We start from the raw sequence: 21,014 nt of genomic DNA on the forward strand, positions 1-21,014 counted from the left end.
TGTCACAACTGCTCTTCCCCGTGAAGGAAATCCTATAATCTTCCTATTTCCTCCCTAATGAACACAAGTTTTCTTTGGCCCCGAGAGCAAACCTGGGAATGTGTAGGACCCAGCAGACCTCCCAGCCCCCCGGCTTCACCTGTTCGCGTGCACATTTCTGCTCCTTCTCTCCCCCCCACACACACCCCCACACTTGTGATTCCCTTCCACTGCCCCATAATAATTCCCCCAAACCTCATGTCTGTAACGATGCTGTTGTACGCGGGCTGCAGCTTGCTGATCCTCTCCGTGTCTCTGGCCGGTGCCTCTCTGGCCGAGATGGTGTTCCGCTGCCCGGGCTGTACCGCGGAGCGCCAGGCGCTGTGCCCAAAGCTCACCGAGACATGCGCGGAGATAGTGCGCGAACCGGGCTGCGGGTGCTGCCCCGTGTGCGCCCGGCAAGAGGGCGAGCTGTGTGGCGTGTACGCCCCGAGGTGCTCCACCGGTCTGCGATGCTACCCGACGCCCGACTCGGAGCTTCCCCTGGAGCAACTGGTGCAGGGCCAGGGGCAATGTCGGCGCAAAGTGGACACCGAGGCAAGCGCCCACAGCCAGGAGCAGCGGGAGCAAACCAGCGGTCAGTCAGTTTACCGGAAACCTGCTTTTCTTCTATCAATTTTTAATGACACTGTCTAGACTGCAGGCTGAGAAACAGTGCAGAAATATTGCATTGTCATGAAGGCTAAGCCCTAATCTGGCTGAAAAGGGGACTCATCAGGGAAGTTGTCCATATTCCTCTTCACTGCATATTTATGATACTAAACCATGTTTCCCCTCTTTTAAACACCTTTAAATAAACTGCGAGTTTGTATTTCACGCAGATTTCAGCATCTCATAGTTGCTAGATTGCTACATTCATACATGGCCTTTGCATTGCCACGCATTTGAGGGGTGTCATTTTATAATTTGTGCTACAGCAAATGACTAGTTTTTAAAGCATTTTGCAAGGCGGGGGATGTAATGTGCATTGGGTCATTCTAGTGTGCACGCAGAGAAATAAACACAAGAGATAAAGGAACAGCCACTCTGCACAGCTCATCTCAGCTGTGCACCACACAGCTGGCCCTCCTGAAAAAGCTGCCTTTAAAACACTGCAGCAGAGTTAGTCACCTGCAAAAGCCCCAGAAGTTGTACTCAGTGGGATGGACACAGAAAACAGTGTAGTATTGATGTTGACATTTCCCCCAGGGGAGTGGAGAGAAAGAAATATATAAGTAGAGAGGGAGAACGCTGAAGGAATGCCACGTTGATTGGAAAAGTGGACTTTAGGCTTTGACTAGACCTAACTATAGACTGGCTTTGACACTGACTCCATTAACTGTAGGCTGCCTACCTGGATGTATACGCTGGAGGATCACAATGAAGCCTGGAGCCAGCGAGGCTTATGTGGTTTGTGTTTGAACAAGGGCAGGTCACAGTGAGGAAGAAAAGCAAACAGCCTCATTAACTGGCTGAATTTGAGGCCGCAAAACACAGTCAATGAATGTAGAGTGGGGCCAACCGGGGTGTGATTTTTACTCATTTCCAAAATCCATGCTTTGTCAGAGTTTACCTTCAGACTGACACATGTTTACTTTGGGCACTGGAGTCCTGGAACATAGAGAAATTACCAAAAACAGGACCCATGTGTAACCCCCACTCCCTGAACACAAGAGGTCAAAAAAAGCTTTGTGATGCATTTTGTGATTTAATCATCAGCCTCAATAATTGCTTGGTTATGCTCACGTGAATAGTGCATGTAAAGGAATGAACTGAGAGTTACACAAGAGCAAAACCAGAGAGCAGACTACATGGGCACATCGTGTAAAGGCTTGTTAGACATCACTATTTCTTTGCGTTCTCTGAGGTTTTTGGCGCCTGGTTCCCCGGGTTGAAGGTTTCAAGATTTAGTTCGACGTGTCCAAAAAAACTGGTAAAAGCTTAGAAATAAGCCCTAAAAGCTGAACCTGGAGATGTTGTGGATAAAAGCTTTGGTGCTAATGCTGCTGCAGATGGAAGAGTGAAGTCTGAAACTCATGCAGCATTACAGTGAGTGGTCTAAGTGACATGCAGAGCTTTCTTGGGGCCAGAAGATGAAAGAAAGTTAGATTTTTTTTTTTTTTTTTTTTTTTTTTTACCGAAGTGAGGCTGGAAACACTTTCCTGAGGCTAATTTCAAGAGTCACAAAAGAATAAATTGCTGCTCATCCCATCATTTTTTCAAAGATACTACACTAATAGGTGCTAGGTTGATTTGTCGTGGAGTCTGAGCTTTTGCGATACGTAAGTCATCTGCAAAAAGCAAAAACACAAAGCAGCTCACAGAGGTCTCTGGATGATGAAGAGCAGCCTTTAAATGTTCTGGTTAATACCCATTGCATTCACTTTATTCCAGGAATTAATCTGGGGGGAAAAAGATTAATTTAATAATTAAGTAGTTTTATTTATTTGATCCCTGAGGAGGTGATTCTTGAGCTGATTTGGCATCTGGGCAAGGAATCAAATGACGAAATAGTACAGCTGCTTTATTTGGATGTTTATATAAATACACATCATCCTGACATCATCTTCTTCTTTGTCCATTTAGCATGTCAGCTTTTAAAAAGGAACAAAGACAAGGAACAGCAAGCTGTGTCTACTTAGAGGTGGCATTTTTACAGTTTTTTTTCTTCAAAAGAATTTATCTGATCATAGGTATACAAGAGTGCACCGAGAGCAGCTGCAGAGTCCCTATAATCTCTCTAATCAACACTACAAGTGACCCGCAGCAAAGAGGCCAAAGGTCAGAGCACCTATTTCTTTGATCCAAGAATAATCATGTAGGGAAAAAAGGAAAGAAAAGAAAAGAAGAAAAAAAGTAATGCACAGCTTTTTGTTAAAAGTTAGAATAGGAAGATATAGAAGATTGGGTGATATTAAATTATTGTTTGCAATCAAAACCAAAAGTCTGATTAGGCTTATGACAAGAGATGAATGAAAAATATCAGTGAAAATACTCAAAACAAGATAGCAAATAGGAAAGGAACACATTACTGTGAGATAAAGACTGCAGTGATGCTTTCGGCATATGTGTCTGTGGTTGAGGTTACAGTGCTTTGTTCTGACTAAAGCACCTAATTAATAGCATAACTTGGTAACAGATATTGCTTCATCACTGAAAATTCCTTTCAGTGTCATGTTAGATTCGTATTAAAACTCTTTGTACAAATAATGAAGGTTTTTGACTGGGAGTGAAAGAAAACTGACTCATTTATAATTAGGTGTGTAAAGAATACGTTTGTCTACAGCCTGATCGAGATAGGATTTCTAAGATTAAGCTCATGCATGTTGGTCAGATCTACTGCACAAACTACACAATTCAGCTCTGTTCGCGGGATCATTGAGTTCCTGGTTTAAATGATAGTTGTCTGCATCAGTGTATTATTATAACCATCTCATGATAAGTAAAGTATAATACACTGAAAGTGTATGTGCTAATTGTACATTCAAAGACATATAGCTTTTGCTTTAACACCCCCCCCCCCCCCCAAAAAAAAAAAAAAAAAAAAAGAAATCGTCTAGCATATGCTAGTAAAAAGGCTGCCCTTTATGAGATGAAATACATAAAGGAAATACAAATTTTCAAGTTCTTGAGTTGCGTTAGTCAATTCACTTGAAGTCAAAATCTGATTTAAAATCTGCTATATGTATGCTATATATATATATATATATGACAGTGTGGATATGCTTTTAGACAATATTTAGCTCTCAGACTTTATACTGAAACCATTCAGATCAACATGTTGGTGCATCTTTCCCACTCTGGTTTTCATATAAGAAATTTATATACTGTAATGACATTTCTTTGAAGCCTACTTTGATAAACCTAATATCCAACTGTTTTTGTGGAGTCTTGAATATCCTGGATTGGATTCAACAGGATCAAACTGTTAGGATAGAGATCCTGAGATGATTGCTGGCACTTGACACAGACCGTGAAGATTAACAGATCTGAAATGTCAAAGTGGTCACTGTAATGTGGTGAAAAAGGGAGAAAGAAATGGGATACTCCCTTGCAAAATAATGTTCCATAAATGAACCCGTGACCTGGTTAGAAAATTGGATTCTAAGAATATAATGATATAAAATATCAGAGCGTACGTTTTTTCAGACACAACAAAATGGCAATAAAGTTATCCTATTTACTTGATTTTGAGCTGAAATGTCTTCCTATTTAAAATTAACACCCACATTTTTCCCACTACCCTGTGTTTATGCACAGTATCACTTGATATTCCATTCCCACAGAAACCTGGATCCAAATAAAGGTTCCTTTAAACAGATTGGATGGGCGTTTAATTGTTTTGACTGGAATCATACAGATACAACCTCGAAAGAGAACATGTTGATAAAAAAAAGCTCCAAATAGAGCCAGTTCCTGCACACAAGATTTCAAAAGAGTGAAGCAAATGCTGTTGTCCCCTTAACAACACCTCACTAAACGTACTGTTAATCAACCAACCACTCAAAACAACCGTCTTCCAGTGTTACTTTTGCTGTTATGGAGATGGGAAATGAGGTGGAAAGAACGGGGGGGACTCCTGTGACATCTGGTTGCTGAAATAACACTGTTAGCTGACAGGGGGCATTCCTGTGTACCTGCAGGGGCATTCAGACGGAGCCTGCAGGACTGAAATAGCTCCGAGATAATCTTGCCCAAAATGGGTATTTATGCCATCTCCCCCTGAGGCGTCAACTTCACGCATATCCGTGCCAAGAATCTCCTCTTGCCTATTGAGAACCAGAATAACTTCCCAGCCTCCAGATTGGTCAAGGGTGATTTAAGACAATACAAACACTGTCTGAAATGCAACTGAAACTGGGAGTGTAAATGGGGGCAGTTTCTGAGCTTGTTTTAATAAAGGACAAATTCTTAAAAAGTATGAGAAAGACCTACAGTTGTCGTAAGAAGATCATCAGCTCAAAGGCACAAGTTTGGTCTTTTAATGCTTTCTTTGATCTGTTCTTTTTCCAGAGTGTAAGTTTTTATTTGACCACTCTTCCTGGTAGAATTGATTGAGTTCATTTAAATTGGCATCCAACCTTTAAGCATAGTCTACAAACTTTCAATAGGGTTGATGTTGGGGCTTTGTGAAGGCTATTCCAGAAACTTAATGTTAGCCTGCTTTCCATTCCAAAGCCAGTTTTGATGTGTGCTTGGGATTATTGTCCTGTTAGAGCACCCAGATGTGTCCAAGTTTCAACCATATGGCTCATGATTTGAGGTGAAGTTGAAGGATTTGAAGGTACTTCTTCTTCACTCAATTATATCCAATGTACCAGTACCAGTGGTAGCAAAACAGCTCCAAGAACATGATACTACCACAGCCATTCTTGACAGTTGGTATAGTCTTCTTTGGTTTGAAAGTCTTACTTTGACGGCTCCAAAAACACTTCTTACCACTGTGGCCAGATAGCTCAATCTTTGTCTCATCTGACCATAAAACTTTCCTAGAAGACATTTGACCTGTCAATATGGGGAACTGCAAATGTCAGCCGAGTTGGAAGGTGCCAATTTTTAAGCAGGGGCTTTTTTCTTGTTCAGCACCCTCTAACTGTCAACACTGATGTAGTTTCCAGGTCATGGTAGACCTGACCCTACACATCCAAACCAATTTCCTCTCACCTAAGGGTCTTCTTTCAGACCATTACAAAGCGGTGACACGTTCAAATAAGTTGTAGTTAGGTACAATTGTTTGAATGGGTGATCTTGGCATCTGTAACTGTTAATCTTCTATAATCTCTTCTGGAGCTCCAAAGCTTAGAACTCAATCCTATTGAAAATTTGTTGACTACATTTTAATATCAGGTCCATTCCAGGAAACCAACGAAATTAATGAACACCGATAGTTTTGCCAAGAAGAGTGGTCAAATATCCACCCAGAATTATGGCAGAAGCTTGATGATGAGCACCAAAATATGTGCAACCTTTATTTTATTAAAAAAATGGTACAATGATAGATAATTAGAAGTTTGTGAACTGACACTTTTGATTAACATCTAACTCTGTAGTGTAGTGGTTAACACATGCATTATACATGGAAGGTTGATGGCTAGTGTACTCCCAAGCACAAATAAGTGGGAGGATTTTTAGAAAAAGGGGAAAAGGGAGCAGCTGAAAGTACCAACCCTAGTAACTTGTAGTTAGCAAACAGTGAAAACTAAATATTGTTTAAAAACAAATTAATGATTAACTCATGTTTCTAAATAATAGATAAACAATAGCTAATTCTGATAAAACTGTGTAGAGAATCGGGGAAGATTCTTTGATTTACAAGCCTAATCTATTATAGTCTAGTGGCAGTAGTTAATAGTACAAGTCTAATAATATTTTTGTTATAATCGAAGTCATGTCCTAGCCAAAGAAAAAACTGTTTTTGTTGTCATTGTTTAAAGAAATCTATTTAATGGTGCCTTATTTAGTTTTTTTCTAAACAGATAAAAGTCAAGTTTACAATCATTGTTACTGACCAAAACACACAGAGTGTATTTCAGGGCTTGCAAACATCATGACTCTATCTAAATGTTTGTCAAAAAGTACAAAATGTGCATTCTTTTAGATTTTTTTGTACCATCCCACAGCCTTTTTTTATTTCTTTGCTTGTTTCAGTCCATAAACATTATAGTTAAAAAATGCTAAAAAGTTATTATAATGTAATTGTTTATTGTGACTTTAGTTGAAAGATTAATAGGATAAGAATGACATCACCACGAAAACCATGATCAGTTCCTAAAAAGTAGACCTTTGAGGTACAAGGTTTGTAGCAGAGTATTATTGCCAGCGTGATGCACTCTAAGCGTTGTCGTGTTACAGCTTGCCTCTGTTTAGGCCGTGTAAAATCTGCCCAAAGTTCACCCAGGGCTGCCGGTAGTGATGCCTAGTCTTGGATACCACAGAGCATACATACATGCTGGAGCCTGTGCAACAGCCTGCTTTCAGATGGCTGTTGCAGGCCAAAAAGCCTGCAAGGTAAACATATCTAAACTCTGCTGAGTTTGTGTTTCCAGAAAACAGCTCCACTAGGTCTTGTAATGGATTATAGTCTGTAATAAATCTACTCATTGACATATGACCTATTTATTTCACACCTTAGAGCGATGTTTAAGAAGTTAACAGAGAAAAGCTGTGCCTTTTAAAGCCTCTAAAATTTAAAGAGATCATTTTTGGGTAACTGTTGTTTCCACTTACTGAGAGTCAGAGAGATGCTTCATTTGTTCTTAATTTTTTCCCCTTTTACCTTTGTGTGCAAACACACAAAATATGCAAACTTCTAATTGAGTAAGTGGTAGCCAAAAGTAACGCATATAGTATATCTGTGTATGAAGCTTGACCTAGTTAGTGGATGTCTCTGGAGTTACACTTCAGCAAAGATTTAAACAGACAGAAATAATTGTCAGAGAAGATTGTTTGAGTTAATTACAGTGATTTCCAGTCTTGGAACCTTTCAAAACTTACTTGATTTAAAGTTCAAGGTGGGCATTTCTAGTACAACTTTCAGAAAGGTTGCTTGTATTGAGTCAGTCCTTGGAAGTCTCAATTTTGACCACGGGCACTGTCCTGACATGACTTGATGGGGAGTCATTTGTTGGAAATTACATTAACCACTGCTCATGCCATTGTGATTGTTATTTTGCCACATGGTCACATTCTGTGCTTAATACCAACCCAAACCTACTTGCCAGATTTGGATCCCTCAGACTTTTCTGAAATTGAAATCAACAAGGCGTGCGATTTTGAAAATTGAAGGAGCCTTCAAGAACCTAGAGTTGCAAAAGCAGAAGTGCAAGATCTGCCAAATATAAATCAAATATTGTTTTTGACCGCTCGTATCTTCATACTGGGCTTAGGTTAGGCTAGCAGTTAATCAGTTAGAAGTTCAATATAGATGTCTGCAGCTCCCTAACATTATTATAAGTTTAGAGCCCCATTTTTAATGGACAGTAGCTGTACCTCCAGTAGTCCAAAAGTCTCGAGCCACCCCTCATTTCCTTATATTTTGTAAGGAGCCAGACTTTGTTGTTATTTTTTCTTGAGCAATATTTCTCCAGGCTTTCTGGAAGTCTTTCAAAGCCACTTAACACTAACATATGAATCATTCAAGCATGAGAAAAGACATCTAATTCAAAAAATGGTTAGTGTTGTGTCGATATGTAGCAGACAACTTAGCAAAGAACCTATTTTAAATTGTATCTTTAGACATTTTGTTACTGTTGGCCTGTTGGAAAAACCCTGAATTTGTTCCAATTTCTTTAATCAACAAAATATGCCAAACATAGAGCAGTTTGACTGACAAAAAAATAGCATTTTTGCACTAACATGGTGCTCCCTAAAAAGCTGTTAGCTGAACATTTGGTTTTTCTCAGCATGGTGTGCAATGTGTTATTACAAAAAATGAGGAAACTGGACAACTGGCGGACAAACGAAGAAGTGTCAGTCGTGACAAAATAGCTACAGCAGATGAACAATACCTAAAATCCATGTTTTAAGAAATAGAAAAAAATCCTGAAAGGCCCTGAAAGATACATCTGGCCAATATACTTTTCATTAAAGCTTATTAGAAATGTTCTGTCAAGAAGCCATTCATAAGGAAGGGAAACAGGGAGAAAAGGCTGACGTCTGAAAATTACACAAGAACTCAACTGAAAATCAGTGGCAACAGGTCAGATGGAGGTATGAGGCATTTGAATGTCCTTCAAGAAGCCTGGAGAACTATTCCTGAAGACTACTTAAAGAAAGGACAAGAAAGCTGCCTGAGAGAGTTTGGACTGTGTTTGAAGAATAAAGGTGGTCTCACCAAATATTCTCTGTTCGTGGTTTATATACTGCATTTCCATGTATGTTTGCATATTTTATTGAATTGTTGCGCCTATTTCCAAATTTTCCCAGCAAAACGTAAGCAAATGAAGGGTGCCACAAGACTTTTGCACAGTACTCAGTTATAATATGTATACGATGGAGCAAGAATGCTTGGTGCTTGGAGATTTCCTTTCTGAACCTTTCCATTCTCTATGGCTTGGCCAAGTCTGTCATTTGCTCACTTGACCAAAATCTGGACAATCAGACATGACACTTCTGGCCTACGTGCCACCTGGGAATTCAACATGGATCAGATATAGAAAGGAAGCCTCTCAGGCTATTGTGTAGGGATTAATTCAAGCAGTAGACTGGACAGTAGGCCTGCTGCTCTGTTGATGCTGCTGATCTCCAGCCCACTGCTATGGAGTGGTTTATACTGCAGAGGCCTAGTGCCCCCTAAAAGTGGGGTCCTGACCCTTTGTATTTGTGTGTGCGTATGTGCGTTGAAGAGGAAGCGTACTGCTATAGATTGTGTATTCATGTGTGTGTCTGTGCCTGCCCAGACTTTTAGTGAACATCTCATCTGAACATCTGACTTTTGCCCCTTTTAGGAAAGAAATGCTTTCCTCAAAGAAAATCCAGAGAGAGCACAGTGCAGCATTGTAGGGGGAACTCAAGTCCAACAACACTAGATCTATCTGATGGCAACGGGCGCCAGCACCTTGTTATTGTTTCGTTTGAAATTTCCTTTCTCCTGCTCTTTCTTAGGCCTTTTGTAATCATATTCTATAACCGGATGTCAAATTTACCTCTTGCAGGGTACAGGGAATGCCTCCTCAGTCCACCATCGCCGCTTTCATTTAAATACATTTCCACAAGTCTGCATTGTAAAGCTTGGTCTGCATAGCTGCGAACTATCCACTTGATTGGCCAACTATTTGACCTTCTTTACTGTCTCTGCTTATTTCCCTTCTTTCGTTCAGGTGTCAAGTGAAACCCTGCATAAGCGAAATACACGATTTCCACCAAAAGTTCAGCAAAAAGACACAGTGTCCTGACTCATAAATTCACCTTGTGAAATATTACTTGTAGCAGCAAGAATGCGCATCATGTAACATCTTTTCATCGAAAATCTGCTGGTTTGGAAAGACGCTCCTCTTCCACTCCCTGCCAACCCTCAACTCCAAAGTATGTTCTGTTGTCAGAGACAACAAGTTGGGCTGGACCTGATGGCCTCTTTCTTTGTTTGCTCCATCTGTCTGGAGAGCTTTTTTGTGCTTTTAGGTTAATGTTTAACAAGACTCCAAGCCGAGGAGAGACGGGTGAAGTAAATGAAAGCTGCCTGGAGGAATTTCTACAGGGACTTGAAGAGGCAGTTGTCCCTAAATTTAAATTTAAGGTTCCTGTTTTAACGCCAGTGTCACTGAGGGCATTGTTTGCTCCTCTGGGAATGTGTATTTCTGCTTTAAAAGGATTAAAATCGACACACAGGATTAATCCTACCGAATTTGGTGATTTTTCTTTTGATCCTTTTTTTTTCATATGATTCGCCCACACAGCTTTTCTCATGTTTATTTGTGTTCATTTGGGCACAATGGAAGAATTCTCACCTGCCACACAGGGGGCCTGGGTTTAATTCCTCGCCAATGTAGAGTTTTTATGGATTAGAACATAACTACTGGGCTCCTTTCTTAAGATGGCCTTCAAAGAAACTTTGGCCAAGTTGCCCCTGATTAATGTGTACTTAAAATGTTAGACAAGGTGCTAACATGATAGGTAAAAGAGGACTTCTATGGAAGTGTGTGCAATACGCTGAGGCTTGTAGTAAGAAAGTGCTTTGAGTTCACAGTTAGAGTAGAAGAGTGTTATATAAGTACCAGTCCATATACATTTTAAATGGGATCTGATCTATTTTTAGCTTACCATTTATTAGCTAGTGTTAGTAAGTTTACGTGCTACTCCATTTATTCTACTTTATTTAATGACCCACTTTCTCATTTACTTGGATATTTAAATGTTCATCAGTAAACACTATTAGCTAAGCACTTAACTACTAGTCATATATTTGGACTGGTACTTACATAGAACTTTTCAACTCTATTTGTGCACTGAAAGTGCTCTCTTACTACAAGCCCATTCATACGAGCACTTTTAGGTTAACTTTCACTTCAATGGGCAAAACTCAGGTTTTAGTACCTTGCCCACAGATACTTCAACATGCGGACTAGAGGAGCTGGGCATTAAACCACCAACTTTTCAGTTGGCAGCTGATTTGCTCTGCCTCCTGAGCAACAGTCACTCCAAATTAAAAACAAAAGAAAAAAACGTTGTTGAACTTTGGCTTGATTCTTCTCAGGAATTAAGCCACTCATTTTCTTTGGGAGGGAAAAGCCAACAGCAGTTCCTCCTGTAGATGATCACATTTTTATTCAAGTAGCATGCTTGGTGATTTCATTTAGAAAGAAAACTGAAAATCTGTATTTTGGAGTTCATTTTAAAGACACCACAATTAAATCAATGTAGTGGCATAAAATAGACTTCTATGTATTATATGTTTGGGCTGCCAACTCAAATCAAGGCTTTAAAAAACATATGTATTTACCGATTAGCTCCACTGTTAAACTCACCTGCTTAATATTGTGTAGGTCTCTTGTGCACAACCAAAAAAAAAAAAGCTTGATGTGTATGGACGCAGGGGTAAGTGGTTTTACTAGGATCTTCTAATTTCAGTCAAAATCACCATGATAAATCCTTGGCAAAGTAGAAGTAATACAAGTAGCACCAGTACAACTAGTAGCATTAGTAGTAGAATATCAAGGGTGTCAAATCCATTTAAATCACTGGCCATGTACAGCCCACTTGAATCCTAAGTGGGCTGGAGCAGTAAAGCTTAAAAAATGTTTCCCTTACTTTACGTAAGGGAAATCCCTGAGATGTCTAAACCTCTGAACGCTTCGTGAATCACATTTGATACATGAGTTTTTGTGAGTTTTCGAGACTTCTCAAACATCAATGTGATTTTTTTCATAGAAAAACCTAAAAAGAAAATTGCACAATAAAATGTTTTTAAGCAATAAAAGTTTTAAAAAAATGAATGTGGGAGATGTGACGCAAACAAAAACTCAGGTATTTGATTTAATATTTAATTAGTTATTTTTTAATTTGCTAGAACACCTGATTAAAAAACATTTTAAGAAAGAATTTTCTGTCAATTATTTCACCGTTCAGCCTTTAAATGGGTTAGAAACAAATATTGCAGTTCTGGCGATACATTTCAGTTTTTCCAAATTGAAAAAAGAAATGCTGCTGCAGTAAGTCAAAGACCCATCGGCAAGACTCTCTGGGCTTACACTGTCATGGAAATGAAAAATAAATTTATTGTGTAAATTAAATGTACTTAATGCACAGAAAATATTCCATTTTCAATAAAAAAAAGAAAATGATATTGTAAAGATTAAAAAAAAAGAAACATTTCAGTCTTAAATTGAACACTAACAATAAAAAAAAAAGTTTTCACTCTGCTGTATGACAGGCTGTAGGTTAAATCTTTGTCAGCAAGAAAACAGTTAAACTCGTGAAAATACTGTTAGAGGTCCAATTTTTATGGTGTCCTTCTTTAAAATTTCCACATTTTTCCAAAGCCACCCACTGGGCCACTTTTGGCCAATGGGCCATATGTTTGACACCCCTTCACTACATGGACAAAAGCACTGGTTTTCGTACACATCACACCTACAGGAAGCTGCTCAGCCATGGAAACCCTGCCATGAAGCTGTCCGCTCACAGTTTTTGTGCTGATGTTAATGTCAGTGGAGGTTTGAAGCCATGCAGTTACTGACAGAAAAGAGTGTTGTTGATTTTTACGCACTCAGTGACCCCGCTCTGTAACTTTGCTTGGTCTGCTACTTCATGACTGAGTTGCTATGTGTCCCAAATGCTTCCTCTTTGCAGTAATACCACTAACAGCTGATCTTGGAATAACAAGGAGGGAAAAACTTTCATAGTATCACACTCGAATTCAGTGAGATCTTTAGAACGACCCATTCTGTCACAAATGTATACTGCATGGTTGATTTTATGCACCTGTGACAAGTGCGGCCCATCTCTTTTGTCCATACAGTGTAACTTTACATATTTGATTATATCCATTGTATTTTTTATCAGCATCATTAACATTTGCTCGTGGGACTGATTCACACTGTAAAGCCACCATGGAAACTTCATCATGACGCAAGTTCAGTAGTAGCCAACATTTCTCAGCTCATAAGCTGGTCAAGAATGTGGGGTTTCTTCTCTCTTAAGAGAAAGGAAATATTTCCAGTGACTCACTGATTGTGCTGATACATTTCACAGTGGTTTGGACACATTTTGTGGAAAAGTCAAATGCGTTAAATAAACTATCACAAGCTCAGGAGACGTGCTTGTAAAAATGCAACAAAAAGTAAAACAAACAATAAAAAAACAGCCACAAACACAGATGTGTTACATACAGTATGTTCTGTGTTGGTAATTTGGTAATTGGTAATTTATTTCAACATGTGAACAATATACAAGTACATTTAGAAAAGAAATGAGAGAAAAAAAAATACTATACAAATTACATACAAAAAAACATTCTGATTAATTTACATGTTGAAAGGGAGTGGGAAGAAGTATACACTTATTTAATCCCACCCCTGTCCCATAAATTATCAGTGAATATTTAGTCAGCTTCCTTACTGATATAATTTGTAATAAAAATAGTGAACAGATTTCTGATATACTATATACTATAATATCACATCATGAATTTTTTGTTTGTTTGTTTTTAAATAGAGACATTCACTTAATTTAAATATTTTCCTTTTCTTTATAGATCGAGAAGATCATATTTTTATAACTCTTTTTGAACAGTTTTATGTTTGGACATTGCTTTAATTCCATATTCAGTTTGTTCCATAGTTTCACTCCTTGAACAGAAACACAAAAGCCTTTTCTTGTAGTACGTACCTTCATTGTTTTGAAGTTACAAAAACCCCTTAAATTATAACTTCCTTCTTTCAAAAAAAACATACTCTGAATATTACCTGGCAGTTCTTTATTTTTTGCTTTGAATAGAATTTGTGCTGTTTGGAATTTCACTATATCGTCAATTTTCAATATTTCAGACTGCAAAAATAGTGAGTTTGTATGTTCCCTATAACCTGCATTGTGGATGATTCGAATTGCTTTCTTTTGAAGAGTAAAAAGTGAATGTAATGTGGTTTTATAGTTATTGCCCCAGACCTCTGCACAATAGCTTAAGTATGGTGAAACCAGTGAACAGTAGAGAATATGAAGTGATGTTCTGTCGAATACCTGTTTTGCCTTGTTTAGTACTGCAATGCTTCGTGATACTTTGGAATGAATATATCTTACGTGAGCTCTCCAGTTAAGTTTTTCATCTATTATTACCCCCAGACATTTATTTTCACTGACTCTTTCAATATCAACACCATTTATTTGAATCTTTGCATTTGTATTTAAACTACTATTTCCAAATAACATAAGTTTAGATTTATTCAAATTTAATGATAATTTGTTTTTATCAAGCCAGAACTTCACTTTACTTATTTCATTAGTCATATCCTCCAATAAATTCTGCAGATCATCACCAGAGCAAAAAATGTTTGTATCGTCAGCAAAGAGAACCATTTTTAATACTTTGGACACTTTACAGATGTCGTTAATGTACAAGTTGAAGAATTTTGGACCCAAAACTGACCCTTGGGGTACACCACAAGCAATGTCCATACATAAGGAGCAACCACCATTTATTTTCACAAACTGCTTTCTGTCACTTAAATAACTCCGGACCCAATCTAAAACTACCCCTCTGACACCATAACGTTCCAGTTTTCTTATTAATATATCATGATCTATAGTGTCAAATGCCTTTGTCAAGTCTATGAATAACCCAGCCACATATTGCTCTTTGTCTATGGAATAGAAATTAAGTGGAAAAAATGCATTTAAAACATTTTAATGCTTTTAAACACCAAACAGATTATGTTGAACCTTGTGCTTCATAGTTTCATGATTTATACAAGGGTAGATTTGCATGAGTCACACTTTACAGTTTTTTATCATATATCGTCTGAAACAAGCTGTTTTACATCTTCAACATTGCCAACCTACCTTTAAGAGCATTTCTTTCCCTGATTGGCTCAACTGAGCCGTGTGCTTGAGATGACCATATTATGCACTGAAGAAAACAGTGAAAGATTTGGAGGAGTCTGAAGCTTTAACTCCACAATGATACATTGTGTTTATTGTCTATCTAACTATGTCTTACATACACAATGAAAAATGTTTTTTGCGAATATATGTCTTTTATTTCCTATTTAGTCTATAAATTCTGAAATTAGTTACTTTACATGGATATTAGGCTGATTTATGTCACCAAGACACTGTTTGAGATGACATTGTATCTTACAACCGTTTTTAGCTTTGAAGTCTTGTTTCAACACGTCCTAGTAACAATTCACAATTTAGACTTTTGTTAATACATGGGTCCTGGGTGTAACTCCACCATCTGGCTAGGAATTATTGCTGTTACTCCAAAGGACATGCTGTTATTATTTATTCCTGATGGAGCTCAGTCTCGGAGGTCAATCTCACCTCTGCCCTGTAAAAAGGCTATCAGTGGTTTTCTAAGCACCTCTTTTGTTGCTCTGAAAAATGATCTGTGCAATCTGGAGTGTGTCTCCTGTCACTTCCAGCAGCTGAAAATTCCGTTTCATTACCAAGAGAATGACAGTTAATGGGAAACAGAGTGGTTGAAAGTGCAAAGACACTCTAGGTTGTCAGCAACGTGTCCCCGAACAATAGCCATAAGAACTTTCCTGGCTAAACCGCACAATGTTACTGAGCCGTTAAAAAACAAACAACCAAAAAAACAAAACAAAATTCTTTATAGCTTTTTGATCTTTTTAGCATTAGAATGAAATCTTAATCTGCTGCTTTTGTGTCATTACCCATCATCCACAGGAGAGGCTGTGGAGCTGCAGCCGGAGCATGGCGCGAGCGAGATTCCCGGTATCCGAAAGCCCAATAAAGAGGCCGCCTGGCTGGGGCCCAAGGAAAGCGCCGTACGCCAACACAGACAGGAGATGAAGACCAAGATGAAAACCAATAAGGTGGAAGAGGTGAAACCTACTCGGCCCAAACAGGCAAGGCGAAGTGGCGTGTCTGTTTAATTTCTGTAGAGGTTTAACAAAGTCACACTCATGTGATTTTAGCAGCTGTATTTACACTGATGTGTTACATTTTAATAACACATGGGATCATTACAATAATCGGTTATTTTAAAGTCTGGTAAGATTTTGCTTTGAGACACTGGGATCACATGAAGCTTGCGCCACATATCAGATGTAGACGCTGAGGTGAAATCGCCTGAATTATGCCCTGCAACAGAGCTTAGTGTTGATATAAGATTGTATAAACTGAGTACATCTACTGTAGTCCCTTTGAGTGTGGAGGAACAGCTGCACTCAGACTTCACAGACATGTGCTGCCCCCCTCTGGTGCTGCAGGTTCTTTTAGACGGCATTGAAGATATTTAAATGGACGAACCCTCAACCTTTAATACCCCTGACCTGCTCTGAGTGAGATTTTTGAGAAAACCTCATAATTTTTATCCATCATCTGTCCACTAAAACAATCAGGTAAAGGTTAAATTGCTTTGCTGGGAACTTTAGAACTTCTCAACAAGATTTCTGGGGGTTACCGATGAGTCATTATTCACAAGTGACTTTCATAAACAGAAAGACCTTTAGCTGTAGCTGAACCGAGTCAAAAATGTGCCAATAGCTTTGCAAACCTGCTGTTGATGTGCATTGGAGAAATTGGTTTTAATTGATTTTAAAATAAATTTTTAAAATGTGAAGATTAAGAAGACACATGAATGAACAGATGTTTGATTTTCAGAGGGAGCCTTGAAGCTCCAGCACACCTAAATGCCACTATGGATGCCCATGGGTTACACTTGCTACAGCTTTGCAGTTGAATTGAATTAAATTCCTTTCTTTCCAGTACAACAAGAGTCAAGGTCAACTTCTCCTTTCATACAGTAAAACTGAAAACAAAACTCCCTAACGGTAAAAAGCGATTGAATAATATTATAAAAGACAATACAAATATACGATGTAAGTATAAAAGTATGAATACAACTCAAGTCTCTTCAAGTCATTGTTTGTATTGTTTGTACATGTATTACTTGTACTGTCTCTCTAGTGTTTTCGAATCCTGGTTTTATTTATTAGTTTTATTTTATTTCTTCTTCTTCTTATTATTATTATTTGTATTATTTAACTTTATTTATAATAATTTAGTATTTTTATTTATTTATTGTATTCAAATCTTTCTATGACTGCTATCTGAAACGAGTCTAAGAAAATAAGGATTGCACTCTACAGAATAAACACCCTGTCTATATTAATGTGTGCATATAACAATAAACTACTCTTACTTCTATATAAATGAAACAAGGTGCAGTATTCATATAGTGCAAATTGTTTAAAATATGTCTGTAGAGCCAATTTTGCAGTAGCGAGCTGTACATTTTTGTGATTTGGCTTCACAGTTTCAGTTTTGTTTGGTTATTTTATTTGAAAATTAAATTTTACTGATACACTGTCAAATCCTAACAACAGTCACCTCATCGCCATCTAAAGCACACGTACACACCGCAATAGTTTATTTTCACATCCTCGAGAGACAAAATAACAAAGTGCAGTATGACAAGAGGGACACCTCAATGTCAACCATATGTATTTAATTTGTGTAACATACTGGGATATTTATAATTTGAGCTATTTTGTTGTGTTTTGTAACTTTGCAATATATTGTATTATTTAATTTAGTTTATCTACTTACTGTTCTTACTGTCTCAGAGCAACTGTGACCACATAATTTCCTCAGATATTAATAAAGTATTCTGATTTTGATTCTCAAGGTGCTTTTTATTGCAGGGTATAAGGTAAAGACCTTACAATAACACAAAAATGTTAGTTTCAGTTTTTCTGAATATTATTCTGTGAATAGCCAAGATTTAGGAAAATCCAAATTGTTATTACGAGAAGAAAGAGAAAAAAACAGCCCTTTGTAAACGCAGGTGACTCACATGTAGTTATAGTTAATTATAACAGCCTTGCTGTGGACGTGACAGGCTTGTTGTTCTTATGTTTGCTTTTTTCTAAAGACTCAGTGTCAGCAGGAACTCGACCAGGTCCTCGAGCGGATATCCAAGATGCCCTTCAGAGATAACAGAGGTCCTCTGGAAGACCTGTATGCCCTGCATATCCCCAACTGCGACAAGAGGGGGCAGTATAACTTAAAACAGGTGACTCTGGGCTTTTTGGGAAAGAGGGCGGTAAGCCCAGAGGTTATACCCAACTGATAATATGCAGGTATGGAGAGGGGAGGTGGGCATCGCAACCACCATCTCTAACAAAATAATCCGTTGCACTGACATATCAAATCCTACAGTCATTTTCTCATCATAATACTGATAATAATAATAGTAATAATAATAACAGTATTAATAATTATTATAATGATAATAACAATTCAACTAATTGAACACGAATTACTAAAAAGGGGGGACTGCACATTGTGACCTGATAAGCTTCTTTTTGTGCATGCACTTTATAAAACATGTATAGTAAGACTGCTAGCTTAGCATGAAACGTGCAGGTAACAAAACTACAACATAAATTCTGTTTTTCAGTGCAAGATGTCTCTCCATGGTCAGAGGGGGGAGTGCTGGTGTGTCGACCCACACACTGGCCGACCCATCCCATCAGCTCCGACCGTGAGGGGTGACCCCAACTGCAGCCAGTACCTCACAGAGCTGGAGCTCCCTGACATGGCCCAGATCTAAAGTGGCATCAAACATCCCAAAACATAAAAGGAAAAAGAAAAACTGTAAAGAGGTTGGGAACAAAGAACATCAGAGTAAGCTATGTATTATCTGTCTGTGCGTATGTGTCTTTAGTTCGTACAATGACACTGACATTTGAAGTCTTAACCACCAAAAAGGATTAAATGATAGAATCCAGCTTGCTGCGTAAGATGTAGCTGCAGATTACTTTTAGAGGGGAGTGAGTGGAGATAAGACTCCCTTTTCCCACTTAGATATTCAGTAGGCGTCATCTGGAGCGTCGGTGACTATGCTTTAGTGATTTTGACTTTGCTCGGATTGCTTTGTTATCAGTGTTTTGTACTGTATGCATTGAAAAATGAAAAGCCTTCAACATATGTGATGTTTCGAGGTGTGTTTTAATGCTCTAGCTTATAGACTACTGTTGGTTTAATACTATACACTAGGCTTTGAGTACACCTGGCTATTAATACAAAGTATTAAAGATGAAATGTAGTACCTGTTGGAAGTAGCGTGCATTAAATGTTCAGCCGAAGGACATGACCGTAAGTGATAAACAGATAATGCCATTAAAACTACGATACAATCAATCTGTGCACGTCATCATTCATGTGATGTGAATGACTTGAAAGCTTTTCAGAATGAATGAGTGAACTTGACAATGTTCAAACCTTGGAGATTTAGACTGTCTTTGCAAAAGTCTCAAGCCATCCCTCATTTCTTTATGTTTTTCTTCATAGAAGCCAGATTTTTCTAGCTTCTAAAGTTTTAACCCACTTAACAATGACCTATGAAATGATGGGTCAAGACTTTTGCACATTACTGTATGAATAGACAGTTTTATAATACCATAGCCTGCATTTCCCCAAGTGAAAACATTAAATATAGTCATACCGTTTTGAATTGAAATAATCTATATTTTGGTGCATACTTTATTGACTTTGCAGTTGTAGCTTGTTCATACTGACCCCAGCAAGCAAAACTGCAGGTCTGAAAGTGTGAAGAAAACATGGTCTTTGGATTTTATCACATTCTGCAGAAAACCTGATTTACCCTGTCCTCTATTATCAAATCTCACAATAACAGTGATCTCCAAGCATTTTATTTTATAAGGTCAAGACCCAGCAACAGGGAAAAATCACCTGTGGGCAAGCGCAAAGCAACAATGAGAAGGAGAAAAAGTCCTTCCTATAAAAAAATGAAATTGGGTGGTTGTTACATGTACAAGATTCAAACTTGTAATTTGAACTAAATAATTTCATGTTTCTATGGTGAACGTAATTAAAACATGTAGCATCTGCATGAAATTCAGCAACTTAATTTGTTATTCTTGAGATGACATGATACAATCTAGTAAGAGTGGTTAGTTGCCTGGACTCGAGAAATTCACAAGATCACATTAGATGTCAAACTACAGGAAAATCGCTGGAGTTTTAAGAGGCAGACAGCTACACCCACACCACGTGTATGCTATTGCTATTTATTGTGGTTTAACCTGTCAAGGACAAAAACGTACAGAAAATTCTGCATCAAGCCTTGTAATCATAGCTTTCCTACTTTTGTTAAGCCTGGTTTGACAGCTTGGTGGTGTGATGGTTAGTGCTGTTGCCTCACAGCCAGAAGGGCCTGCGTTCAAATCCACAATCTGGCTGGTTTGCAGTGTGTATTTAGAGTTAGGTTAACTGGTGATTATAAATTACCCATGAATGTAAGTGCAAATGGTTGTTTGTCTCTATGAAATCAACAACCCCATATTGGTTCATTAAGCAAGACTAGCAGTAATTGCCTTGATTAACAAAGTAGTTGTTCAAACAACAAGTTTTCATTGTATTTTCCTAAAGTTTTTCACTTGTGTAGAATGAATTAAAACAAATTTCACTTTACGTACTTCAATAAATCACTTCAAGTCAATGTAAGTATACTACGTTGATACGTAATCTGGTTACATTAAACCACCAAATGCCAAATGTGTTGGTTTGACATGGTCAAAAATGGGTTATTGTACTTGGTTAAATCACGTGGAAAAAGGTGCCATGATTAAATTGTGTTCATCCAACAACAGAGTGTAGGAAGAAGAAATGTTAGGACAGGCAGGCGTTCACTCTGAGTGGTTGGGGAATGAAGGTAATAAGATGAATGGGGAGTGAAAGACAGGGGAGTGAAGAAAGGGTCCTAATGGCATCATGTGAGGTCCTCTAGCTGCCAAAAAGAAAAAATAACGAAAGGTTGGCTTAGGGTTATGTGATCCAGCCCTAACTAT

The 21,014-nt window shown here is 38.2% G+C and overlaps 2 protein-coding genes across 4 annotated transcripts in view; one reads left to right on the forward strand and one right to left on the reverse strand.

Moving 5' to 3' along the window:
• The window catches only part of stk11ip (serine/threonine kinase 11 interacting protein), a 49,188-nt gene extending 48,821 nt beyond the window's left edge, over positions 1-367 (reverse strand). For both annotated transcript variants that reach the window (XM_085398848.1, XM_085398847.1), the window contains exon 1: positions 235-367. In XM_085398848.1, coding sequence (XP_085254974.1) covers positions 235-239 — 5 coding nt within the window. In that variant the 5' untranslated portion in view covers positions 240-367. The remainder of the gene's footprint in view (positions 1-234) is intronic.
• On the forward strand, positions 172-19,344 carry igfbp2a (insulin-like growth factor binding protein 2a). 2 transcript variants are annotated; one of them, XM_085398855.1, is made up of 4 exons: positions 172-616; positions 15,862-16,043; positions 18,074-18,281; positions 18,602-18,737. In XM_085398855.1, the coding sequence occupies exons 1-3, from the start codon at positions 238-240 to the stop codon at positions 18,269-18,271; spliced, it is 759 nt and encodes a 252-aa protein (XP_085254981.1). In that variant the 5' UTR covers positions 172-237; the 3' UTR covers positions 18,272-18,281; positions 18,602-18,737. The 2 variants fall into 2 exon arrangements, with proteins under 2 accessions (XP_085254981.1, XP_085254980.1); XM_085398854.1 differs by having other exon boundaries at positions 174-616; positions 18,074-18,214; positions 18,602-19,344.
• The last annotated feature ends 1,670 nt before the right edge of the window (positions 19,345-21,014 follow it).

The sequence above is a fragment of the Rhamphochromis longiceps genome, linkage group LG23 (assembly GCF_057381845.1).
Source record: "Rhamphochromis longiceps isolate RC_006_pf linkage group LG23, R_longiceps_female_GT1.1, whole genome shotgun sequence".
NCBI lineage: Eukaryota > Metazoa > Chordata > Actinopteri > Cichliformes > Cichlidae > Rhamphochromis > Rhamphochromis longiceps.

What these genes read in the sequence shown, in the direction of transcription:
- igfbp2a (XM_085398854.1), top strand. Translation starts at nt 238, where the DNA reads ATGTCTGTAACGATGCTGTTGTACGCGGGCTGCAGCTTGCTGATCCTC. An exon ending in AACCTACTCGGCCCAAACAG is followed by an intron (nt 16,044 to 18,073) that starts GCAAGGCGAAGT and finishes TTTTTTCTAAAG; the next exon opens with ACTCAGTGTCAGCAGGAACT. An exon ending in GGCAGTATAACTTAAAACAG is followed by an intron (nt 18,215 to 18,601) that starts GTGACTCTGGGC and finishes TCTGTTTTTCAG; the next exon opens with TGCAAGATGTCTCTCCATGG.